The 24,956-nt window shown below is 37.6% G+C and overlaps 2 protein-coding genes across 3 annotated transcripts in view; one reads left to right on the forward strand and one right to left on the reverse strand.

The window, feature by feature from the left end:
* Nucleotides 1-4,643, forward strand: part of shop (shopper) — a 134,711-nt gene extending 130,068 nt beyond the window's left edge. For both annotated transcript variants that reach the window (XM_067135910.2, XM_067135911.2), the window contains exon 10: nucleotides 3,549-4,643. In XM_067135910.2, coding sequence (XP_066992011.1) covers nucleotides 3,549-3,674 — 126 coding nt within the window. In that variant the 3' untranslated portion in view covers nucleotides 3,675-4,643. The remainder of the gene's footprint in view (nucleotides 1-3,548) is intronic.
* A 1,321-nt stretch (nucleotides 4,644-5,964) lies between these two features.
* On the reverse strand, nucleotides 5,965-6,664 carry LOC137500425 (uncharacterized). The gene is made up of 2 exons (XM_068227320.1): nucleotides 6,176-6,664; nucleotides 5,965-6,032 (listed from the first exon to the last, which is right to left on the reverse strand). Exons 1-2 carry the CDS (start codon nucleotides 6,448-6,450, stop codon nucleotides 5,990-5,992), a joined length of 318 nt encoding a protein of 105 aa, XP_068083421.1. The 5' UTR covers nucleotides 6,451-6,664; the 3' UTR covers nucleotides 5,965-5,989.
* Nucleotides 6,665-24,956: the final 18,292 nt, after the last annotated feature.

Consider the following 24,956-nt stretch of genomic DNA (forward strand, 5'->3'; position numbering starts at 1 on the left):
GAGCTGTAGTTTGTTTTCATTTTTGATGTTCAGGTAAATTGTTGATGGTTTTCATAAATTCCCAGATTTTCCGTTTTCCCGTGTTGTACGTTTTTGTTTTGTGGTCCCTTCAAAAAGGGAGAATCAAGGTTCCATTCTTCTAATGAGCTTGTTAGCAGAAACAAGCTCATCAAGGGATGAGAAGAAGATGGATGTAGACAAACAAATTTAGGAGAAGGGAGGCAATCTGTATGGAAATTGTCCTGCCCTTTACTTTTTTCATATATGTCATTTTTTTGTTGCTCCTCCATCCCTGTTGTGTGTTCCTATCCATGTTCCTAATTTTTTAAAATATATGACTTGATAGTATTTAATCCATGTGGTGGCCATGATCGTTAAAGCATTAAGTCTATATGGTTTGACATCGTGGGTAGCCAATTCGAGTCCCATTATCAGAAAACGGCAATGTGGTGGTATACAATTTCCAGTCACTAGATTGCATCCCAAAAGTCTGGATTCAGTTCCAAACATCTCCGTAGTGTTCATACGAAGTTAGGGCATATGACACTGTTGATGGCGATTCTTTCATTGGGTACCCCACGTGGGTGGAGGATGCAGATGAAGAATACACCCACGGTATCCCCTGCCTGTCGTAAGAAGAGACTAAAAAGGGGCGACCAAGGAATTGTAATTAGTACCACCACGCGGGGAACACCATGGGTCACTTTTACTTGCACGTAGTACCACTATGTTGGGTACAAAATAGGTTTGTATTAGTAGCGACAGAGTGTGCTGTCGGCTTTTACAGTACCTTGCCTATGATTAGTACCCACTATATGAGATAACCAGTATCAGAGATAATGTTGTTGGTGAATACAAATGTAACTGTTATCTTTGTTCTCGACCGGGTCAGGAATTAAATAATGAATCTCATTTAAAATTACATTACACATAACGGGCATTGAAGAGATGAATCTTTTCGAGGGACATCTGTACGGAATTTGGAGTCGACAAGTGTAGGATTTAGTGCATTGAAAGTGGGGGGAACTGACTCGGGGCCTATGAAACTAAAATGAAAATCCACAGCCTGTTTCCAGTTATTTGACTCGGTCAGAAATAAAATGAATGAAGCCCCAGCTTGCGGCGAGGATAGGAAATGCGCTGCAATGTGAGAAACCCATAGGTCTGTGTTACATGTGCGCATACATTACCTGTGAGTAGTACCATAATGTGTGGAATACCGCGAGTCTGTGCTACTCTTGATTAGTACCGCAACATGACAAATACCATGGTTCTACTTTCCTAACGATAAGTACCATTATGAGGGGCTGATGACTTGGATTTTGGACCCCTTTAGACTACAAGCATCATCGATTCAGTATTGTGCTTTAGAAGCAGTCCCTTGGTCAGTAATACTATTGTTTTACGTCAGTTTCTGTGAGTGTGAGGCATTGCGGGTCTGATCCACTGATTGTTTTAAATTCATATCCATCCATTCATTCTTCGTCCTCACAATTTGAATTCTGGTCAGTGGAGGATTTTGGACTTTTAATTTGTCATTACATTTCGTCTCATTTCATACCATTAGGGACTGATAACCTAGATGTTCGACCCCTTTAAACAACAAGCATCATCATCATCATCATCATCATCATCATCATCATCTTCCATTGCATGAGGACATAAAGCCTTGAGCAGACCCCTTGGTGCAATTTGACAGGAGTAGGCTATGTGCCGACACTGGATTTCATCCTCTCCTTTTCTGCTATCATATATTATGTCATATATCATCTCATTAGTATAATTAGTAATAGGCAGCCTTAATATTATTTGTTGTATTGTGGTTAAGTGTAAGAGAGGGCTGTGTGCCCTAACTTCGCCACATGAAAGAAGCCATAATAAATAAATAAAAATAAAAGATTAACTCCTGTGATGAGGTTGGCTTCAGGAAGGGTATCCAGTTGTAAAAACTCTCTACGAAGATTCATCTTCTTTCATACCTGACTCCGACAAGGCGAAATACACATGACTTGATATATTCGTTAGAATTACAAGACCTAGGGAGTGGTTATGCTGTTTAGGTCACGTAGCCGTCAGCTTGCATTCGAGAAAGAATGGGTTCAAACCCTACTGCTGGCGGCCTTTAAGGTGAAAGTAGTTTTCCTTGGTTTCCATTTTCACACCACAGGCGAATGCTGAGTCTGTACCTTAACCCATATACACCCGGCCACCATATACAATGACATTGCTAGAAATCCGTCTTGGTGTTGCATGCTTTCTGTTAAAACAGTACTGTAGCCGATCTACTGCTAATATTATCATGGGACCTTTTGATATTATTCAGAAATGCCGCACAATTCATCTCAGTGCGCTAACTGAACAATAAGTACAATTAAAACACGAAGCAAGTTGTATAAAATCTTAAATTTTCCACAGTGCGAATATTTACTCAGTTTGAGAAACTTAGCATGAGGCATGACAGTTCTAAAATACTGCATATCAACAACATGTCTTTGCACCAGTAACTGTGAATTGTAGGTTTTTGTACTATTCCTATTAGAGCGCAAAAAGCAATATACTGTACACATGTATTTCATGCAAGTTCGTTGACAGAATTTCTAGATTAGTGCTGACATACCTATTTGTTTCATCTGCAATGTACTGTACTGAACAGTCATCTGAGTACTGCCTGAAAATTAATTCCGTACTTACATTTTCACAAATTCCGCTGGAAGGGCACACTCTACTTAATTCCTGAAAAGGAATGAATAACTGTAATACTCTTTTCATATATAGCCGGTTTCATTCAACATGCCGTTCACCCTCATCGCTAACATCGCTTTCAATATCACTTTCACTATATGATAAATCATGTGATAATACTGCACAGGGTCACAAGGAACTTCTCCATTATCACTGCTGAAATTAGAACGTTAAACATCAGCCAAACTTTGAATTTTGTTATTACTGATCTTTTCCTGCTCACATGCGTGTTTCTTTGAAGTCATCTGAACAACAACAAAACATTGATCGACCAATCAATAATTACATCAATTTACCTCTGAAACCAAATAACAGAGATTGCAAGAATGCCAGAAAACAATCAGTTGAGGTATCTAGATTAGATTTTCAACAAGAAATCCTTTCACCTACAGCTAATAGCACTCGGCCTTATTGTTATACGAGACAGTGCCGTGCGGCGTACCAGTCCGCTTATGGATATTTAGCCTGGCTGATAGAGTGCATACAAATCCGCTTATGGGTGCATACGGGTTAATTAAGGCCACAGCTGCTTCCTATCCCATTATCACCATAAGACCTATCTGTATCGGTGCTTCGTAAAGTAAATTTTGTAAAAAATGTGGAGCGTGAGTGAATGTCATGTTCTAAGTTTCATACTCTTTTGTAGTGCAGGCCTTTCGACACTAATATACCTTACTGTTAACTGATTGTCTTGAACATATCCACCTATTTGTTTGTTCATTTATACAATCTGTTCCAGATTTCTTTCTGTGCTTCATAATTTTGTAATACTGTATGTAACGTATCGCTCTTTTTAATGCCTATAGGTTGAAGTATGGGCGAAGGCTGTGGATTCCAGCTACAATGTGCAACCGGAGAGTTTTGAAAATATTTGGAATCTTCGAGGAGTTTTAAGCAATGCATATCATAGGATAAAAGTTAACATTGTTTAAAATGTGATGTTTTAATTGGCATATTGATAAATTCTCATTATTTTCATGAAAGATCAGATGAGGATAATGGAATGTGACTTTTTTGATGCATATTTTACAATACTTGATGAACATAAAGGGCGATTGCTTTATAATCTTCTGATTGGTTTAATTATGACAGAGATTAGCTTATTTCTTTATGAGAATTTATATTTTAACCTCGGTGTCCCTTTCTTCCTTCCTCCCTTCTTGAATTTTTATTTGCCATTCATCTGACAAATAAATCTGTAAACATATAGCTGAAGTTTATGGCGAAGTATCAGGTATCCTCAAGCATTACAGTGGGGCTGGCAATCCTGTTCTTTTGCCCCTGAACCCTTTATTGACAAAACTGCTTTTAAAAAATCTACAGACTTATTTTTTTGTTTACTAATGAACAGAATGTTCATAATTTCTCCTTTATGTAGCAGAGTTATAAAGTGATATGCCATAGCCTTAGTGGAGTAACAGTTCTCCTTCAATAGTCACTAGTAAGTAATTCGACAATCTCATCACTTATAACTATTCCAAATAAATTATTGTTAAATTAGAGAGATAACAGAGTGCGTAAATGAAAGCAGATGTCGGCATAGGTTCAATTATTGTACCAGTGACATATTACAGGGTTAAAGTAAGTCGCAATAAGCAGTACTGTGTGCTCCATTATGCTAAACTATGTTATTTTACTGAATGATCTTATATTCTTAGCGACATGAATTTAATTTATTTACAGGAAAATTAGAGATTTTCATTAATATGTTTATGTATGTGATTAAATTGTTGGCTCTTTTGCAACAAGAATGATTATACAGTGTAGTAGGAATTATTTGGTTGTTCCTTGAGAGTCAAGATTTATTTTCAAATACCATATTTGCTAATCTATATCAGCACCTCCCCTCATTTTCAACTTAAAAAGTAGGGGAGGGTATAATAGCAAAAAATTTGCATAATATATAACCTCTAGAGACCCAAGGTCGAATTTGTTTCGTGAAATATGATTCTCTGAATTAATTTTACTCTTTCAGGCTTGAAAATGGTACTTTCACTGAAAAAAATTTTTTTAGGGTTTCCATAGTGGCAGGAGGAGATGTATCATATATGATACAGTGGGTCTGTATCAAGAACAAACATCTATTGTAAGAAAATTTATTTACATGATAATACAGGTTAAAATAAGCTCTTTCATAGCCTTTTACTTGTTAGAACTATTAGACATTGAAATAATGAATTTTAGGGTTGCTTTTCCATACCCATCCAACAGGCAACTCACTCTTGTGGTATGGAAATCACGGAAGCAGTTCCTTTGGGAAGTGAAACATAGAAACACGTTACAATCTATGCATCTGACATATGTTAGTGCAGATCATCTGGGAGCTCTACACCTTGATCTTGACTTCTGTTGAGTCATCATTTCTGGTAAATGCATGGCATTTCTTGATCTTTTTGCCAATGGTGGAAGTGGCTGGGTTGGGGTTCGTTTTCTTTGTTCTTCTGCTAATTCGTCATCTTCGTCTTCACTTTCTCTTTTTACACTTTTCCTAGTGACATGAGAGTAGATGAGATGCTCTGCAATACATAGCTTGAATGAGAAATAGGTTAGAATGTCTTTCCTTAGCCACTTATTTTGCATAGCAGCCATTCGATACTCGATCCAAGCGGCTACCAAAACAAAATCGAAAAAATGGTGGTTTGTTCTAATTGTCCACTTATTAGTCCTGTTTCTCATAGCATACCTGCTGAGGATTCTATCCAAGAGATCAACACCTCCAACGATGTTGTTGTACATTTTGACTAGGAATGGTCGAGGAATACGTATGTACTGATCATCTTTCTTTGACCAACGCCTGCAGTCTTCAATGGGAGCAACACCGTAGTCTGTTGAAATTAATTTACTATAACCATCTTTTCATCTGCTCTTACAACTTGGTCACTTCCACCTCTCCCTTCGCGCCTCATATCACCATCTCGTTTCAGTGTCACAGATTTTGGAATCCTGTTTACCATGATTGTACCACAAGCTAAAATGGACCTGTGGGTAAACAATGCATCAAAGAGAGTCACAGATAATAAATATCTGTCCATAAAAATGGTTGAACCAGAAGGAAGAGAGTCCAAGAGTTTAAGTAAAACCCTTCATCCAATGTCCATTTTCTCTGGGAGAGGAACCTTTTCCAACACAATTTCCGTTCCACCTCCTTCATACAAGGTAAAATCTAAGGGAAGGCCACTGGTACTTGTCATAACAAAATTTTTTTACCCAACAAGTTGGGGTTTTCCTTTCACATACTGTTTCATCTTCACTTGGCCATGAAAGGGGCATGATGAGATGGCCCCAGAAACCTGAAAAGAAAAACAAACCATAAAATTAGTAACAAGATACTTTTTACTGTTTGAACTACAACACACAATGAGATAATCTGTGGAAATTGGCTTTTATTTGGGTTGATTATTTATTAAATGGACCAGTTGACAAAATTACTCACTCTGTTTTGTGGCGCCATCGCTGAGTAGGATCCCTTCTGGCAGAAACGTCACCATTGGAAACTGTTCCATCATTAGCATCATCATCATCATCATCATCATCAGAAGCTCCTTCTTCCAGAACGCCAGTACTAACTGCTGGAGCTTGAATGTCAGCCTCAACATCCTCATCTTCAATTTCAATATCTGAATTGTTTGGATATACGCCATCCAACATCTCAAAAATCTCATCATCATCCAGCCCTAACAAAAGAAATCGGAAGATCATGTGTAACATAACCTTAAAATATCGATATATTTTTATTTTTAATACGTCTGTATGGGCTTACATATTTGATATGTATTTACCTCACCGTTCTATTGCATTAAAGCCAGAAACATGACGATTCCGAGAATAAAAATCTAAATACTAAATCACAGACAACCCACGAGAAAACTGCTTGAAAAGTAGTTATAGAAACCCAATGTATCATATATGATACATAAGATATATCTTGGTGTTACACATTGAAATTTTATTGAAATTTTTTTTACTATGATGAAAATATGATCTCCAGACTTGGAGCACAATTAGCAAACAATCTTATGTTATAAAGTACGTTATAACGTAACTTACCGTATTTATTATGCAGCATTGTTGTTATGGTTCAATCTCCACCTGATTACAACCTCCCCTGCCATCTACCGGGACAGCGAGCAATGAAAAACAAGCGACGGTTGAATAGCGTAGAGTGTAACGAATGTGATACAATAGGTGCAACCTTCCCAACATGCATACGAAGCACCAGAGAAAATAAATTCCCAGTGTATCAAATATGATACAAGGGGTCGCTAGAGGATATTATTCTTTATTTATGCAAAAAGTTATATGAGCACATTTACTTTTGTATCAGGCCCCTCCTGCATTACCACAGCTAACTGGTCTCATGACTAAATGCCATGCCTGCACCACAGGCCAAAGCTGTTCACCGGTGCACAGCATTCAAGGCTGTGCAGTCTTGCCATGTCTGAAGTCTTGCAACAAAGCAGTGAAATTTGATCACTTTGTCGGTATAATATGATGGAAGCCTCTGACACAGTGTTATCATTCTCCTCAAACTTAGTTAATTTTGGTGCATAAAGCGTAAGGACTAACCTCTGCTTGCTTTAAAATCCTTCCACACAATACCAAGACTTCATGTAATTTCAGGTGCTTTAAACAGCGTCATTTCGTGATGTACAGCTTTGTCGTTCTCTCTTGCTTCTCTAACCCACTCCAGAACTTTTATCTGTACATTTTTGTATTTCCCTTTCTTCACACCGCAGAAGGAATTTGATGTTTTCTCTGCTCCCAATAATTTGTCTTTCTGGTTACGTCAGTAACAAATCAATCATACTTTGCTGCACTTGGTATTTACGACTTGCTGCTCTCACTCCAGTTTTTGCAGGATATCCTAACTCGGCCAACTTGAAGGATGCCGGAAACCTTGTTCTCTTGCTCTTTTTCACTCTTGCTTGTGTATGTGACTCTTCCTAATTACACACTACACACCGTTACATAGGATGTATTCCTCAGAAGCTGGAAGGGCGTTGAGAAATCTAGGGTAGGAGAAGAGAGTAGCCAAGGCCAATGCACAGGTGGTGCAGAAGCATGGGTTTTACCATTAACTGTAATGTTGCACTTGCTGCCCGGTCACTAGAAATATTTTTTAAAATTCTTTCCAATCCCTTTCTTTTCTTCTGATTTTCTTGTTTCCCCACCAGCACTCATCTAAAATTAAGGGGGGTTTTATAGAGGAGTAAATGTGGTATATGCTCATTAATAGAAAAGCAGGCACGTTAGATCTTTCTGTACTAAATGAATCATTTTAATACTTTGATCAGTATTTTACTCTTTTCATATACGTTCTTTTATGCACTGTTCCTTGTAAAATAGACATAGAGAATGTTTGCCATATGTTCAGTATTATTCTTAAAATTTCTGCAACACCCAGAAAAAAGATCTTGAGCAAACTTTGTCAACATTTTTTCTTGAATTTGGAATTTCAGTATACTTCAGAACTTCACCCCTGCCACATTCATTATTAGGATCACAATCTCTTTGAAGCATATTACTTGTTTGTACATCTTATTATACAGTAAAATATACCATAAAAGCACATGATTCAAATCATAATAACCAAATATTTGTTTTTATTGTGATATTTTTAAAAAGTTCTGCCAATTGGTATATACGATCTTTGATATATGATGCTGAGGCTACATAAATATTAGCATAGTCCATCTTCAGTTGTGCTGGTGTAAGGCAGCAATAGAAATTGCAGTATTGTTAACTATAGAACTGCTGCAGGTTTATCTGTCAAATGGTGCAGTTATTTTCCTCAATCTACACTATGAAAATAAAGTCATTCCTGTAATCACGTAGTAATCCTAATAAATCCATATTATACACCAATAGAAATCTGAAAGACTGATCTACATGAAGATGATAGAAACAACAAAAAATATTCTCTTGGTTTCTATCATAATATACAATTATAACATTTTTTAACAAAGGAAATTGTTTAAGTATTTTGCTCTAACAAAAGAATTTATAATAATTTATTCCTGAAACATGGCATTCTGAAACACACAAGTATGGTCATACATATTCCCCCACAGTTCTCCGCTTTTCATATCAAATGCTAAGTAAAACACAGTTTTTTAATGAAATGGATTTTGAGTTCTTTTTACATAACGGGAGCTGCATTACGGGGAGGCAAGTTCCATTGGCCCAGGGTAATGAACGGCAAATAGTACGTCTTGACCTGGATTACTTTCTTGCAGTTCTACGTCAGTCCATTTCACACTTACTTCTTCACTGGTTTCTTCAACTATTAACGTACTGCCAGTAATAACATCACCTATACAGACTTGAACATCATTCCGGTTATCGAAATTTCTTATTACTTCCAAGGCACCTTGTACTTCATTGTCAGTTTCACTACTTTCAGGAATAATTTCCTCGGAATTAACATAGTAACCATAGTAACCATCAATACTGTCGCTAAGAGATTTGAAAATCAAGCAGACTGCCATCTTGATTCTAAGAACGTATGAAAGTGGGTACTTTCACTTCTGCAGCTAAATGCACTTCTTCAGATAGTTGCTTGTTTTTCAAAGACTTTCGAAAGTGAAGATAAAAGTATCAGTATTGAGCTGGTATCTTGGGTATACTAGTGCCATCTGGGGTCCAATTATAAACGTACGGTGGAAGAAAGACTTTGTCTCGGAAAGATAATTGCACTTGACGAAACAGTGCACAGTCTTCCAGAAAGATGGTCTGCAGTTCTAGGATTAATAATAATGGTCCCATCAGTTTTAAATTTGGTTCGTATTAATGACAAGTTCATTCTTTTTAATGTGAAGTTATATTTTACTAAAAATAGTAGAAATTTAAAAAATCCTTAGGTTGCTAAGTTGGCTGAATACTCTACAGAAACATCACTTTTTCATTCTCTGGGCTATCGTGGAAAATGCCAAAATGTAATTTTATGAAATTGAAAAAAAACTTAATTCTTTCAAATGTGTAAGTAAAACACTTTCCTGCTAATATTTACATTTTTCTTCCCCCCTCCCCTTATGACCACAATCACTTGATAGAAATTAAATCAGCACTAACGTTTAACCAACTTCCAGGAAAAGACTGAAAAGGTTTTGGAATATCCCAGGGACTTTAAAACTGACCTCCAGTAGCTATTCTAATTATTGTTCGTTTAGTATTAGAAACAGATATATTGTGTTTTATCTTTTAAAAGGAGATTTTTATGTTAGCCAGCTGACATCTTTGAAAGATAAGTGTGGAGGTTTGAATGTCAGGTTCTAAGAAAATTATAATTGGAATGCTTTGTTTTGCTATTTTTTAATATATCTTTTAAATGACTGGCATTCCTTAGAGCTTGTACAGATGTTTTTGTTATGACTTTGGTGAAACAACCTATTAATTTCAGAACTGTACACTTCTGCTAGAGAACACAAATTGTCTTGTAACCAAATATAGAACCAAAGATAAATGGTCTTACTATTATGTTGAATACCAATTGAAATGTTTGTAATAATGTGATGCTGCATGAACTATTTCTGTTTGGGATTTATTGTTCTAAAGATCATTGCCCAAAGCCTACCTATTTTTAATGTACATTTAGTTTAAACTTTTTATTTACAGGAGGGTACACAGAAGTTGTATGTTATATTTTTATATTGGTCATTCATATGAATAAAGCACCCCTGGGGGATTTTATTTTGTGTATATTGTTGTGAAATATTTTTTGCACCTGCCCTTCCATCCGTTCACATCCTGGCCGCAGGGTCTTGCCTTCAGTAATAGTCTTCTTCTTATTATTATTCTTATTCTTCTTTAGACTTTCAAAGCTACTCTTTCAAGGATACTTTATTACCACAACACATCATTGTAATTTAGCATTAGGGTACATTCAGACTGCAGGCAGCGAGCTTGGCAGTAAGTAGTACGTAGGAGGGTAAGCGGCATGCTCCGTTTAGCAACACAGCTTCTTCCAATGAGACCATCCACACCGCACACTGCAAAGATTTCAATGACATGCCACGCCAACTCTCTTGCTTACCTCGCAGCTCGACAGGTAGCAGTGTTTTTAAATCCAGCGTACTCCTTACTAGCTCGCACAGTTGTCACCATGGAAGAAGTTTTAATCAGTGCTGTGTTTAAGAGACCTTTATGGGATCCCAAAACAGCTTCGTACAAAAACAATACGATTAGCAGGAAACTCTGGGACGAAGTAGCTACAGAGGCGGGCTGTGATGGTAAGTATTCAATATTATTATTAATAATACATACAAAATTGATTGTATGGTGTTCTGGTTTCATTTTCTCAACTCTGTTTAACCCTTTGCCCTTGAATATTTTCTTGGCCGTAATCTCTACCATCTTGTGATTATTTCAGTCAGTTTTTGCCATACTGCGAGATGTATTATGGAACACATACGTACAACAAATGTGTACAGATTCAAAATGCGAAAATATTGTACACAAAGACGTAAGAAAGAGACAGAGAGGTTTTTTTCCCCACATATTCATCGGAACTTCTAGAGGGTGTTATACTTTACGAAGCACAGTCCTGGGTGAAGTCCTAGTTGCTTCTCAAAGGTTTTTGCAGAAGTGAACCGTTTCTCACCTCCCCAACTCAACTTTCCTATTGCTGCAAACCTTGCAGTCCTTCTACTGTGACTTCCTTCCATGAACACCATATAGACCGCTTCTGAAATGGAGTGTTTCTCTGAATGTTTAGTTTCACATATTTGTTAGTCTCATTCGTAATGGAGGCTAGTAGTTGGTTTGTAAAAAATTAATTGCCAGTACTGTAATTCTGTAACAGGTCTATTGCCATGGCTTACAAATCAATTTACTGATCTAAAAGGGAATTTAGACAGGCCTACATCACCTGAAGTCCACAATCTCTATTAGAATTTTGTACATGCCGATGAGGTCCAATATGGGCTCTAATATGAAATTTATAACGTGCAATGTTGATACCAACCAGGCAGGTAGAGCTAACAAATATTTAAATCTTAAGACCAAAATTGCAAAAATAGGTATGGACATTCTATTCCTGAAAAACTGTCTCAAGGAGGGACTTGTCCCTAATTTTTTGAAATCGGTTCAAAACAAGAATGTATTGTCGTACTGGCATAGAAAGACACAAGATAAATCCAACATTCTATGGATCAGGAACGAAATTAAATTTCTTTATAGGAAAAAAGCATTACTTAACACTCAGTTATACGAGGCCCATCTCATTGCGTCTGCCTCCATTGCCCCATTAGAATGGAGTTTGTTTCAAAATTATGTAAATGATAAAATCGCATACCTACTTGTAGATAAACAGAACAAGTTAGTCAACAAAACTAACACACTTAGGCGCAATAGTAAGAGAACTGAGACTGATTCTCCCTCATCTAAGGATCATCATAAACAGACTCATTCAACCATTCCTGTATTTCAAGAGCCGGTTATTAATCTTTCAGAGACTTGTTGCACGACCAACCTACAGAAATGGGGCCTTCCTGTGGAGACAGTTTACTGCAAGTGTGGTACTAAGCAGACTAACGAGCATCTTCTACTGTGTCCATCTTCTCCAGCCACTTGTACCATTAAAGATCTAATGAGGGCAACTCCAAATGCGCTTGTCGTGGCCAATTTTTGGTCAACCAATGTTTAAAATTTCCTTGTTTAATTTTTGTCTCTCTTACTTTGTACTTCTGACACGATAAATAAATAAATAAATAAATAAATAGAGACTTGTTTTGATAAGTCTGAAATAAGTGTTATGGAGAAAGGTCCCAAATTCAATTGGCCCGTTCAATTTAAACTTAAAGACGCGATTACGATCACGGCGGAAGCCGAAAGTGCAATACAAAAGTTACCGATAGAGAACCAAACAGAGACGAGATTTAATATAAAGAAAAAAACTTTCTAATTTAATAAATAATAACAAAGATAGACTTTCTACACATCATAACTAAACAATAGCTTCATTGAAACAGAAAATTAAGGAGAATGGTTTGATTGTGACTAAGGCGGACAAGGGAATGCGACGGTCATTATGAATAAAGAATCATACATACAGAAAACCGAAACCTTTTTCGCAGAGAACTCATTCAAAATTATAAAAAAAGACCCAACGAATATCATTCAGAGAAAAAGAAACTTCTTAAACAATCTTCTTTCATCCTTAATGAAAGGGAGTCTCAAAAACTTATTAATATGAACCCGGGTATTCCGACGGCTAAGGCACTACCGAAGGTGCATAAAGAGAATATACCTATAAGACCCATCATTAATTTCAGAAATAGCCCTATATGTAAGACGTCTAGATTTATACACAATTTCTTAAAAAACATTATAGATTTGAGGGTAATAGGTCTATTAAGAACTCCAAAGAATTTTGCGATCGTATTAAAGATTTAAACATACAATCAAACCGTAAGATGTATTCATTCGACGTCAAAAATATGTTCTTGAATATTCCAGTATCAAAAACGATAAATCTTGTAAAGAATAATCTACTTAAATACAGTAATTTGAGTAGGCAAGAGATAGCCGATTTTATAAATATTTTGGAGTTCGTCGTCGCTAATAATTACTTTACTTTCAACGGTCAAATATATAAACAGGAAGGTCTTCCTATGGGGGCCCCAGCTTCGGGAATTATGGCAGAAATTTATATGGATTTTCTTGAAAATAGCAAAATTAACAATATTAAAGGAATAATAAGCTGGTTGAGATACGTAGACGATACGTTTACAATAATTGACCATAGCATTACTAATGGACAGGAGGTATTAGAACAATTAAACAATATGGATTCACAGATTAAATTTTCTTTCGAAAGTGAAAATAATAAAGCATTAAACTTTCTTGACATTACAATTATTAATGACTCTAATAAACTTAGGAAACCTACTCAAACGGCAAACGTAATTAAACAAAATTCCGTACACACGGCAGCACATAAGAGGGCCTCCTTTTATAGTATGATTTATAGAGCTTATAATATACCCATCCCAGAAGCAGATCATAAAAATGAATTGGATACTATTTATTTTATAGAAAAAAGAAACAGGTTCAACAGGCAATTTGTAGATAAAATTATTAGCAAAATTGAGGAAAAAATCATTTTCCACATTAACCAAGGATACCAAAAAGAAAGAAGATAGTTACGCCCTTTTTACTTATAGTCACAGTAAAATATACGAAATCACGAATGTTTTCAAGAAACTTAATATGAAAGTTTCTTTTAAAACAACCAATAACAACACTCATCTTTTCTTCAATCAGCACACTATCAATAACGGCAATAGCAAATTTCAGAAATCAGGTGTTTACAAATTAAAGTGCCAGCAGTGTCCCGCCAGTTGTATTGGACAGACAGGCCGCAATTTTAACATAAGGTATAATGAACATGTTAATGCGTCAAAGTACGGCAGATTCTCAGCATTCGGTTCTCATATGGACGATACTAAACATACATTCACGGGCATACAACAAGACCTTCAAATTCTCCATTTATGTAAGAAAGGAAATCTATTGAATATTTTAGAAAACATCTTTATAAATATTGATCAAAAATGCAACCCGATTTATAATCTCAATGAGATATCAGAGGATATCAATATACTTTTCGAGGAGTTAATCAATAAATTCTTTTCACGAAGGCGCGTGAGTAATACGTCACCTCACGCCCCTCCCCTTACGTCAAACACCTCTCAACCTCCCCTCACAGTCAGTCATCAACGACCTTCGAGGACGTCACTCAGTTAGCCTTAGCACTTGAGGTGGAGTGGTCGATGTAGGACGGGCAAAGAGGTGAGTGACAGGATGGGCACTTAGATCACATTTTAATGGCATTTTATTCTTCAGTTCATTCATATTTTCTTTTTCTTTTTAGGCCCCCTATTGTCAACACACAATCAGGTTCAACTTGCATCAGTATAACTCCACCTCCTAATCAAGAAATCTATTACAATGTGGCATCACCAGAACACTGTTTTATGTACAATATGCACATAATTTTATTTGCATAGCCACTTACGGAGTTTTATAATTGACAAGTTGTTTTGAACAACAGTTTTTACATATGATTTTAATTGGACTTCATGCTTCATATGTTCACACCGCACCATTTTAACATTGAAGATTGACAAGACGCTATCACGCCGCGTCACAGTATACATTGCATTTACTTATTTTAATGTGTCCTTGCCTTATTTTTATTGTTATGTATTGTATTTGTGACTGAAGATGTCCTATAGAGGACGAAACATGTTTCACGAGTGTAATTTAATGTAGTCTTTGTAATAAAGACAATTACAGTATTGTAAAGGTGGAATTATAAAATCTAAACTTTCACAAGTTGATGAGGTCCAGGTCGCTGCAACACATTACAGTATCACCTCCCCCCCGACATTACATGCATCGTTAATATTATGATCACTCTGATCACTTTCTGAAACATCACTTTCATGGTCATTATCCATAAATTCAGTCAAAATTATCACCAAGATTTCATCCTCTGTCAAACTGGGCGCTACCATTTTCCCGCGATCCCTTTCCATTGAGAACATAAATAACCAAGGAAACAGAGTAATATTGCCTTCGCATTCTAATTTTCTGAAATTCGTTCTCACAGTGCCCAGAAGATAGCAGCACTCATTGAATAATAAATAGACGTCTTAATGTACTCCAGAGCTCGACACAGGAGTGTTAGCGCTGAACGGCGGCTGTCAACATACGAGTGGAAAGAGTTAACGATTAATATAGCAGATACATAAAATAGACTGCCTTTAGTTACATGAGGTTTACCATTGAACTAAATGAAGAGAATCTCAATTTTTCTTAGCACCATAGAATATTAGCAGTGAAAATATGACACCTTCAAAATTAATGTGTAACTAGTCCCTCTCTGTTTACTTCAGCATTTCTTTCCACAATGTTTTTCGGTTTTTTGGTATAGCGTAATAATTCTGCCAAGTCAGTTTTCTAGGTCTAAATTCGAGAAGTGGAAGTGCGAACCAGACTCTTTTATTTTCTACTATTGCTATTGTGGCCATAGTAACACTCATGAACTGAGAATCAATACCAATTTGTTTCAGTCGGTTTGTGCAAAATTCTCCATTTAGCACTCATGATCTCAAAAGTATATTCTATGCATTTTCCTGCTCTGGATAGACTGTAATTGAATACAAGTTGCTTATCATTTAAGTTTTGTCTAGGGAATGGTCTCATCAAATATGCTAAGGGAGGATACACTTCGTCACCTATAAGGACAAATGGAACGTTGTACAATGTATCGGGCGATTCCGTATGATCAGGCACATTCAAAATTCCAGCTTCTAATTCCTGAAACAATGAAGATGTTCTCAATGTACCTCCATCACTCTGGTGGCCTGCAGCACCCAAATCAACTGCAATTAATCTGCAGTCAGCATCACCTACAGCCTGAAGAACTATTGAAAAATACTGTTTGTAATTAATAGTAATTTCGTGTGGCTAGCTATTTCTAGCAGAGTGCAGCCCTTGTGAGGCAGACCCTCCGATGAGGGTGGGCGGCATCTGCCATGTGTAGGTAACTGCATGTTATTGTGGTGGAGGATAGTGTTATGTGTGGTGTGTGAGTTGCAGGGATGTTGGGGACAGCACAAACACCCAGCCCCTGGGCCATTGGAATTAACCAATGAAGGTTAAAATCCCCAACCCGGCCAGGAATCAAACCCGGAACCCTCTGAACTGAAGGCCAGTATGCTGACCATTCAGCCAATGAGTCGGACACTGTTTGTAATTGTAGTACAATGAGCCAGTCTTAGACGGACATTTCACTTCAATATGTTTTCCGTCTATACTGCCGATGCAATAAGGAAAATTCCATTTCAAACAATATTGTTTTACTACATCATACAATTGTGTTGTTGGCTCCGGTATATATACTCTTCGTGCAGGACCTCCCATACTTTTTTTACAGGTATCCTTGACAATAGCTGCTACTGTACATTTCCCCACTTTAAAACGAAGGGAGAGAGATGCAAACAAGTCACCACTTGCAAGAAATCTGAAAAGGAGGAGACGAAAAGTAATATGATGGTGTCTTCTAAAATATAGAGCTTTGAAGATAAATAATGGACATGTTCTTTTCCATTTATTTATTTTTCCTTAAGGGATGGGTTAAGCAAACAAACAAACAGTGGGGAAAGTGTCTGTAACTGTATTAAGATATCGCCCTACTATGTGTCTGAGCCAGGAAAACTGAAAAACCTTTAAAAAAAACGGCCAGTGAGAATTAGCGAAGCAGGGATATGAACTAAAATGGCATACTTAGAGGGATTGTTGCATCTATTTCAATATTGTTTCAATCATGATCGTAACTTTTAATTAGTAAATCATTCTCACCCTCTTTTCTTGTTCTATTTTTCAGTCAAACATGCCAAATCCCGTTAGAGAACCCTGCTCGACTGTTTTCGCCAGGAAATTAACAAAATTGAAAAGCCAAGATCTGGTGCCGTTGGAGACGGGGCAACAACTAGCTCCTGGCAGTTTTTTCAACTGAGGAGTTTCCTGCGTGATACAATATCAGAAGCTAGAAATTGCAGTCTAGGAGTTTCATCATTCGACCACTCCTTGTCTGCAGAAATAGCAAATGAAGTAGTCCCTAGAACTGAAGAAGATGGCCCTACACCACCTTCTTCAAGTGACATCACCTCAGGAAGAGATACCTTCGCACGTGTCATTGGTAAGCACTCAGCGTATACACAGAGAGAAAAGAAAAGATCATGCCCTGATATTGACTAAAAATGAAGCATTGATAGCAATAGAATTCAGAGCCTCTGGGGCTTTGGGAGCAAAAGAATATGGCTGCCTCTCCAATGCATCAATTTCACTGCAAATTATTTCTTGAAATTTCAAACGCACTGCACGAATGCAAGAATGAGGCAGCAAACTTTGTAGAAACATGAGGTTGTTATCCTTTTCTTTGGCCATATCTTTCTGAAGAAATTCCAATTTTTGCTTTATTACTACTCAAACAGGCGATTTACTTACAATAGGTCCACAAATACTGTCATATTTTACAGTAAAGACTATTATTTACCTTTCCTTTTATATTCATCTAACTTCCTCATGCCAGGATTATCCAATTTTTCCATAGGAATGTTGGCTTGCATAAACGCTTTTGTTGTGTCTATTAGAAATTGTTCAACTCCTTTACAATGTGTATAGTATCGCTGATTGTTATTTGTTGCTTAGAATTATGTTCATTTGCTTCATTCTGATTCTCTGTAGTGTTTATCACACGTTCCACTTTACAAATATTACCTGTACACTATTTATACATTAGAATCTGTCTTGCAGCATCAAATACATAGAACCCCTCACTGTTGTATTCCTCGGCCCTTGAAAAACCTGTTGTGACTTCAGTTTTCAGCATTTTTATATTTAAATGCTGGACATTTACCAATAAAGGTTCGTAAGTAACAAACTCTCACTGTGCACCCTACACATTCTCTTTGAAGGTTACCAATACGAATCTCGAAGATAACCGAGGTCTACTGATGCAGCACGAGTGAGCTCAGGTATCATGAAAAGGTTTGCATACTGTATCTGTTATTGACATTGGAAGTGATTTGAATGTATTTGATACCCGTGGAGTAGAGCTAGTTTTATGGCCGTTATCAGAGATCCTCCTATTTTGCATAAGACGCCTGTGCCTATGACTGCTCCCTCTCCACATCTACTGTCGGCGATATCCATAATATCGCTCCGATATCGCACAATGAACGCCCAGTTCACCGCCAGAAGGTGCACCTTCAAAAAAGAAATTCTGAACATACTTTTACTTCTAATACAGGCTTTAGGAGAGAACACATCTACAACGTCGTATATCAATTAAGAGACCGTCTGTTTGACACTTTTAACTTTTATGATAAATATAGTTCAGTGCAACGCCAGGAGCATACTTAATAAAAAATACGAACTCCGATTAATTATTAATGGAACTTTATCACATATTCTTGTATTAGAGGAAACGTAGTTCACAGCCCAAACCAAATTTTCTTTACCAGGTTATAATCATGAGCATCATGACGGCCCAGGATATGATGGGGCTGTCCTGTTTATTCATCGCACCATACCTTACCAAATTTTAATCTTTCCATATTATATCCCAAACACCTTTATTGTCGGAATTACCTATAATCATCTACACCTTATTAATATTTACTGCCCCCCCCGATGTCTATATCACGGACATCCAATGGTTCCATTTTTTCCATCAATTTGATCATTAATCGAATATCATCTTCTTTGGCGATTTTAACAATCATCATGGGGTAGGGTGGCAATAGCAATACCGCTAGAGGTTTTCACCTTCTCTTATCTTCACAACTTTACGATTTAATCCTTCTCAGTGATGGGTCCCCTACGAGAATCTCTTCACCTGGATCACCACCTAGTGCTGTTGATCTAACCTTTTACCGTTCCCCTCTGACTCCTATTATCATGTGGAAAACGTTAACGGACACATACACCAGTGACCATTATCCTATCTGGATAACATATGGTGTTAAAATGAAATATTGTATGGCTTTTAGTGCCGGGATATCCCAGGACGGGTTCTGCTTGCCAGGTGCAGGTCTTTCTATTTGACTCCCGTAGGCGACCTGCGTGTTGTGATGAGGATGAAATGATGATGAAGACAACACATACACCCAGCCCCCGTGCCATTGGAATTAACCAATTAAGGTTAAAATCCCCAACCCGGCCGGGAATCGAACCCGGGACCTGCTGAACCTAAGGCCAGTACACTGACCATTCAGCCAACGAGTTGGACACATATGGTGTTAGAAAGCCACTACAATTCCCCCCATACTCCTCTCCCTGCAAGTAACACAAGTAACATTCAATCTTTAAGGAATTTTGATGAACAGACATATAGCTCCTATCTCCAGCATCATTTTCGACGATTACAGGGACCCAGTTTCACGTATCAAGGCTCTTATAGCACTTTTAAACCAATATCTTGATATTTTCCACCCTTGCAAACCCTTTGTTACTTCCAGCCCCCCGGTCCTTTTCAACGTATCCATTGGTGGATATGGAGTTGAGTGCCACCAACTCATACAGACACGCAAACTGTTATTCCGCTCGTATCTTAAATCCTTAACCCGTACAAATTATTTACGGCTGAAACACCACATTGCTAGAACAAAAAAAATGTTCAATCAGAAACAACGTGCAGCATGGAGATTGTTTATATCCTCACTCACTTCTCATATCACCCCAATTCAATTATGGAATGCCATCAGGATACTGACTCGTGCATCCCAACACAAAACTCAACAGGTCATACCACGTGATACTCTAACTTCATTTTTCATTCCCTAACCCCAGATTATTCTGTGCCGATATTTTATTTTCCCCATTACCCTTTGCCCTCGCAATACTCCACCCTGCCGCAACCCATCCAGTTATGTGAATTACAGTCCGCCCTTCATTTTGCATCCAGTTCTTCCCCCAGCCCGGATTATATCACATATAACATGCTCTGATTATTACCTCCATGCGCACAATTAGTCCTCCTTCAATTCTACAATAATATCCTAATTATTACCCATATACCTATTCAGTGGAACGACTTTTTCCTAATTCCCATTCTAAAGCCACAAAAAATACCAATGGACCCTGGGAACTATCGTGGAATGTTCTAGGATCGTGTGTACATAAAACTTTCTTTAAAATCCTCATGCAATGGGTGTTGTGGACACTGGAGTACTACAATTTACTCCCCAAATACCAATACACATTCCTAAAAGGATGAAGTAAACACAACCCAATCAATATTCTGACTATAGAACTTTTCCTCGCCAAGTATCGTAAACATAGTACAATTGCAATATTCCTAGATATAAAAAGTGCATATGACTCTGTTCCTTTACATCTCCTGTGGGATAAACTCACTACGAAAGCCATACCTCCTACATTCTTAGTCATCTTACAAAAATTATACACTACCGTTCATTAACTATTAAATCTGCTTATCACCAACTATCTAGCCGACACTCATCAAAAGGTTTGCCTCAGGGCCTGCGCGTAGAGGCAGGGTGGAGTATTGCGAGGGCAAAGGGTAATGGGGAAAATAAAATAACAGAATAATCTGGGGTTAGGGAATGAAAAATGAAGTTAGAGTATCACGTGGTATGACCTGTTGAGTTTTGTGTTGGGATGCACGAGTCAGTATCCTGATGGCATTCCATAATTGAATTGGGGTGATATGAGAAGTGAGTGAGGATATAAACAATCTCCATGCTGCACGTGCGAAGTAAGCCACGTAAGCACTTGACCCATGAGAGATGAGTTAGACGTTGGCGGCACATTTCAATGTCATCATGACAGTAATAAATAACTATGTCATCTGTATATGCAAGGATTCGGGCAGAACGTGTAACCAATTGTTCAAGGTCGCTCAGGTATAAGCAAACGACAATCCACTGAGAAAACCAATGGATGAATGACGGGACGGTATAGAATGATGAGTAGATTTAATAATGAGGTTCCGATGGAGTAAGAAGTTGCACAGAATATGTAAGAAATGTGCCGGTAGTCCTTTCTGAGCAAGGATGCTCCAGAGAAGATGAAGAGGAACAGAATCAAAAGCACCACGTATATCCAAGAAGATCGCAATGGTGCTATTCTTAAGGAATTTAGCTAATAAGATGTCTATAATGAGAATGTTAACAGCGTCCTGAGTACTATGACCTTTTACATAGGCATACTGATATTTTGGTAATAGCTGATAATACTCAGGAGCCCATATGAGTCGCTGAAGTAATATTTCTAAAATGGTCTTCCGAAAGCATGAATCAAGGACAATCCCTCGAAAATTATTTGAATCAGTAGGAAGATGATGGGGTTTAAGGACAGGCAGTAAGAAGAAATCATTCCAGGTTGAGGGGGCTAAAGCAGTTTGCAAGATATTGTTGTAAAGGTTTAACAGTGTCGTTTTAGCACGTAGAGGGAGTAATCGAATCATAGCATATGAGATATAATCGGGGCCAGGAGAAGAGCTATTGGTCTTATGCAGGGCTGATTCAAGTTCATTGAGATGAATGGTTTTTTAATAACACGGAAAATTGAGGAGGGGAAGGAGATGGAGAAGGGTTGAAGTCAGGCACTAAATATATTGCGGGTATTCATCCAGATCGGAGAGGTTGTTCGTGATAATATTCTTGTAATTGTTGTAGCTTCGGTAATAAGGGTGAATTTGAAAAGGCGAGGCGTTTAAGCATATATTTCTGGGAAAGCATTTGTCTTCTAATCGCAAGTGGGTATTCACCCGCTTCTACCAGAAGAGCGTTAGTGGGAGTAGTCTTAAGGGCTCCAAGGTATATACATAATGTGTGATATTGTAGTGTATTAAGCGGCATAAGAGATGTTAACGATGCAGTGTCTATAATATGAGCGCAATAATCCATATAGGTGCGGATAGTTGCTTTATGTAATGATAGTGCTGTGATGGGATCCGCTCTCCATTGGCGCCTTATGATGGTTTTAAGGATTTTAATATACCCGTCAGCTTTCTGACATAAAGACATGGTATGACACTGCCAAGTGAGCTTTTGATCAAAAATTATCCCGAGATATTTTAAAAGATATACTGAAGCCATTGAAGGTAATTGGAGAGTGGTCACAGGAGCGCTTATGAGTAAACAGCATTTGCAGTACATATAGTAATAGAAAGCTTGAGACCATGTGAATGAAACCATGTTTGTACTTTAATCATTACATCCACCATGAGTGTGCGTGTTTCATGTATGCAATCATGAGAGGTGTATAGAACAATGTCATCTGCATAAGTTAACACCCTGGCTGATTGCGTGATAAGGTGTTCTAAATCACTAATATAGAGTGCAAATAGAATTCCACTTAAGCCGGCTGTGAGCTTGCATCCGGGAGATAGTAGGTTCGAATCCCAATATCGGCAGCCCTGAAAATGGTTTTCCGTTGTTTCCCATTTTCACACCAGGCAAATGCTGGGGCTGTACCTTAATTAAGGCCATGGCCGCTTCCTTCCAACTCCTAGGCCTTTCCTATCCCATTGTCGCCATAAGACCTATCTGTGTCGGCGCGACGTAAAGCCCCTAGCAAAAAAAAAATACACATAAGCGAAGATTCAATTCCGACCCGCTTGTATTTGATACATATGCAGTCCTTTTCTGTTCCTATCATAAATACCTAGGAATAATTTTAGATCGTAACAACTTGAAAGCAACATATTATCAGATTATGCAATAACTGTGACGCATATATTAAGATATTAAAATCAGTCACGCGACGAACATGGGGTACCAATCTGTCACAGCCAAGTTATTATACATACCTACTATATGCTCGTGATTAGACTATAGTGTGCATGTTATTGATACCGCACCTCCTTTTTCCCTAAAACATCTCAATACTATACAATTTAAAGCAATACAAATCTGTATTGGAGCTCTTTCATCCACCCCAACCAATGCTTTCCTAGTTGAGCCTGGCGAACCTCCTCTAATAATTCGTCGTTAACTACTTAACTCAAAATATCTTTTTAAACACTTTGCTGTGGTGAATAATCCGTTGATTCCCAAACTGCAATTGCTACATGAATACTCTCTCCTGCCGAATGCACGACACTTCAAAAAGCCCGCCTTACTATGTGCTTATCTATCATTACTCTCTTATCGAAATTCGATTTTGTGAACCCCTGCTGCTCCGCCTTATTCTGTTTCCTTTGAGAGTATATTTTTTGTGCCCACGATCATCGTCTCACATGCATCCCGTTTTTCTAGGTCACCTTGAGGTTCTACAGATAATTCATCCATTACGAAAAACTTTGTGTATCCCTTAACGATCCAGGACTCGATATCTATACTGATTGCAAGCTGTATGACCGTATCAAAGAGTTCAGTTGGCAAAATTATGCCAAAGGCATGTAATAAAGTATCAATTAGGTGGTAATTTAATCTAATAAGTTGATCTATACTGATGGCGCAAAAAACTCCCATAAAGTCAGTGCACTATTATATATCAAGAAACATTCCATTAAAAAGCTACTATTTATACCGATTCTCTTAGTGTCTTGCAATCGCTAATGTCTTCTAATTTCTCCTTAAATTGGTATTTATACAATGTTTAAAGTCTTCTATATTCTATGCATCAGTGTGGTGTCTTTCTTATGCTTGTTTGGGTCCCTAGCCATAAGGGAATATATGGAAACGAACAAACTGATATCTTTGCTACCCGTGCTGCTTGCGCTGATACATCTCCGCTTCAGATAGCAGTTCCCCCAGCAGATTTTTATCCTATTTTTAAAAATAAAGTCTATCGTAATTGGCAAGAGGACTGGAGTATTTCTGCATTACATAAAGGAAAATTCTATTATAATCTACAGCTGGTCATTCCCCCTAAACCTTGGTATACGAAGGGAATCTATTCTAGGCATCATATCACCAACATTATTCGTCTTCGTTTCAATCACGCCCTAACGCCTCAGTATAAATATAGCTTTTGATTCATTGACCTTTCCTCGTGCTAATGTGGTATTTCTCGTCTCACGAGTCTCTGCCATCCTCTTCCCACCAATGTCTCCTATTTGCTTTATACTCCAACACCTGGCATAATAAATGCGATCAGTAAGTATTTATATGATGCCCAGATTCTTTTGTAAGCTACTGTCTTACTGATATGCTCAAGGTCATATACTCCTGCTTCCACTGGTGTTTGTTACTACACAACTCATTTGTTTCTCCCCTGTCATTTCTAGTTCTATGTCTCACAGTGTTGGAAATTCCATAAGTGACACATCAAGATTATTGGCGAACGTTGTGTCATATACTCCTGCTATCATTGGTGTATGTTTTTGTATTTCTTTTCTCTTCTTCCCTACAAGCTTAGTGGTTATCATTTGTCTATGTGATCTGCTCTGTGAAGTTATATGTGTAGTGTGTGTTATCATGAGCATGTCCTCTCTACCTCAAGATTTGTGACTGGGTGAAATGAAAGAGCCCAAAATTTCTCCCCAAGAAGAAGAATCTGTGACTTTTGCAGTTTTAGTATGTTGTTTATTACTATTAGTAGTAAAAATGAATAGACTGAGTTTCCTTGAAGGTGGTGTGAAGAAATTAGTTATGGATGAGGATATTACGGCATTAGTTTGTCCATCTGAATGTGAAGATGGATTGGAAAGTGATGATAGTGATAATGACCCA

The sequence above is a fragment of the Anabrus simplex genome, chromosome 1 (assembly GCF_040414725.1).
Source record: "Anabrus simplex isolate iqAnaSimp1 chromosome 1, ASM4041472v1, whole genome shotgun sequence".
Classification (NCBI taxonomy): Eukaryota; Metazoa; Arthropoda; class Insecta; order Orthoptera; family Tettigoniidae; genus Anabrus; species Anabrus simplex.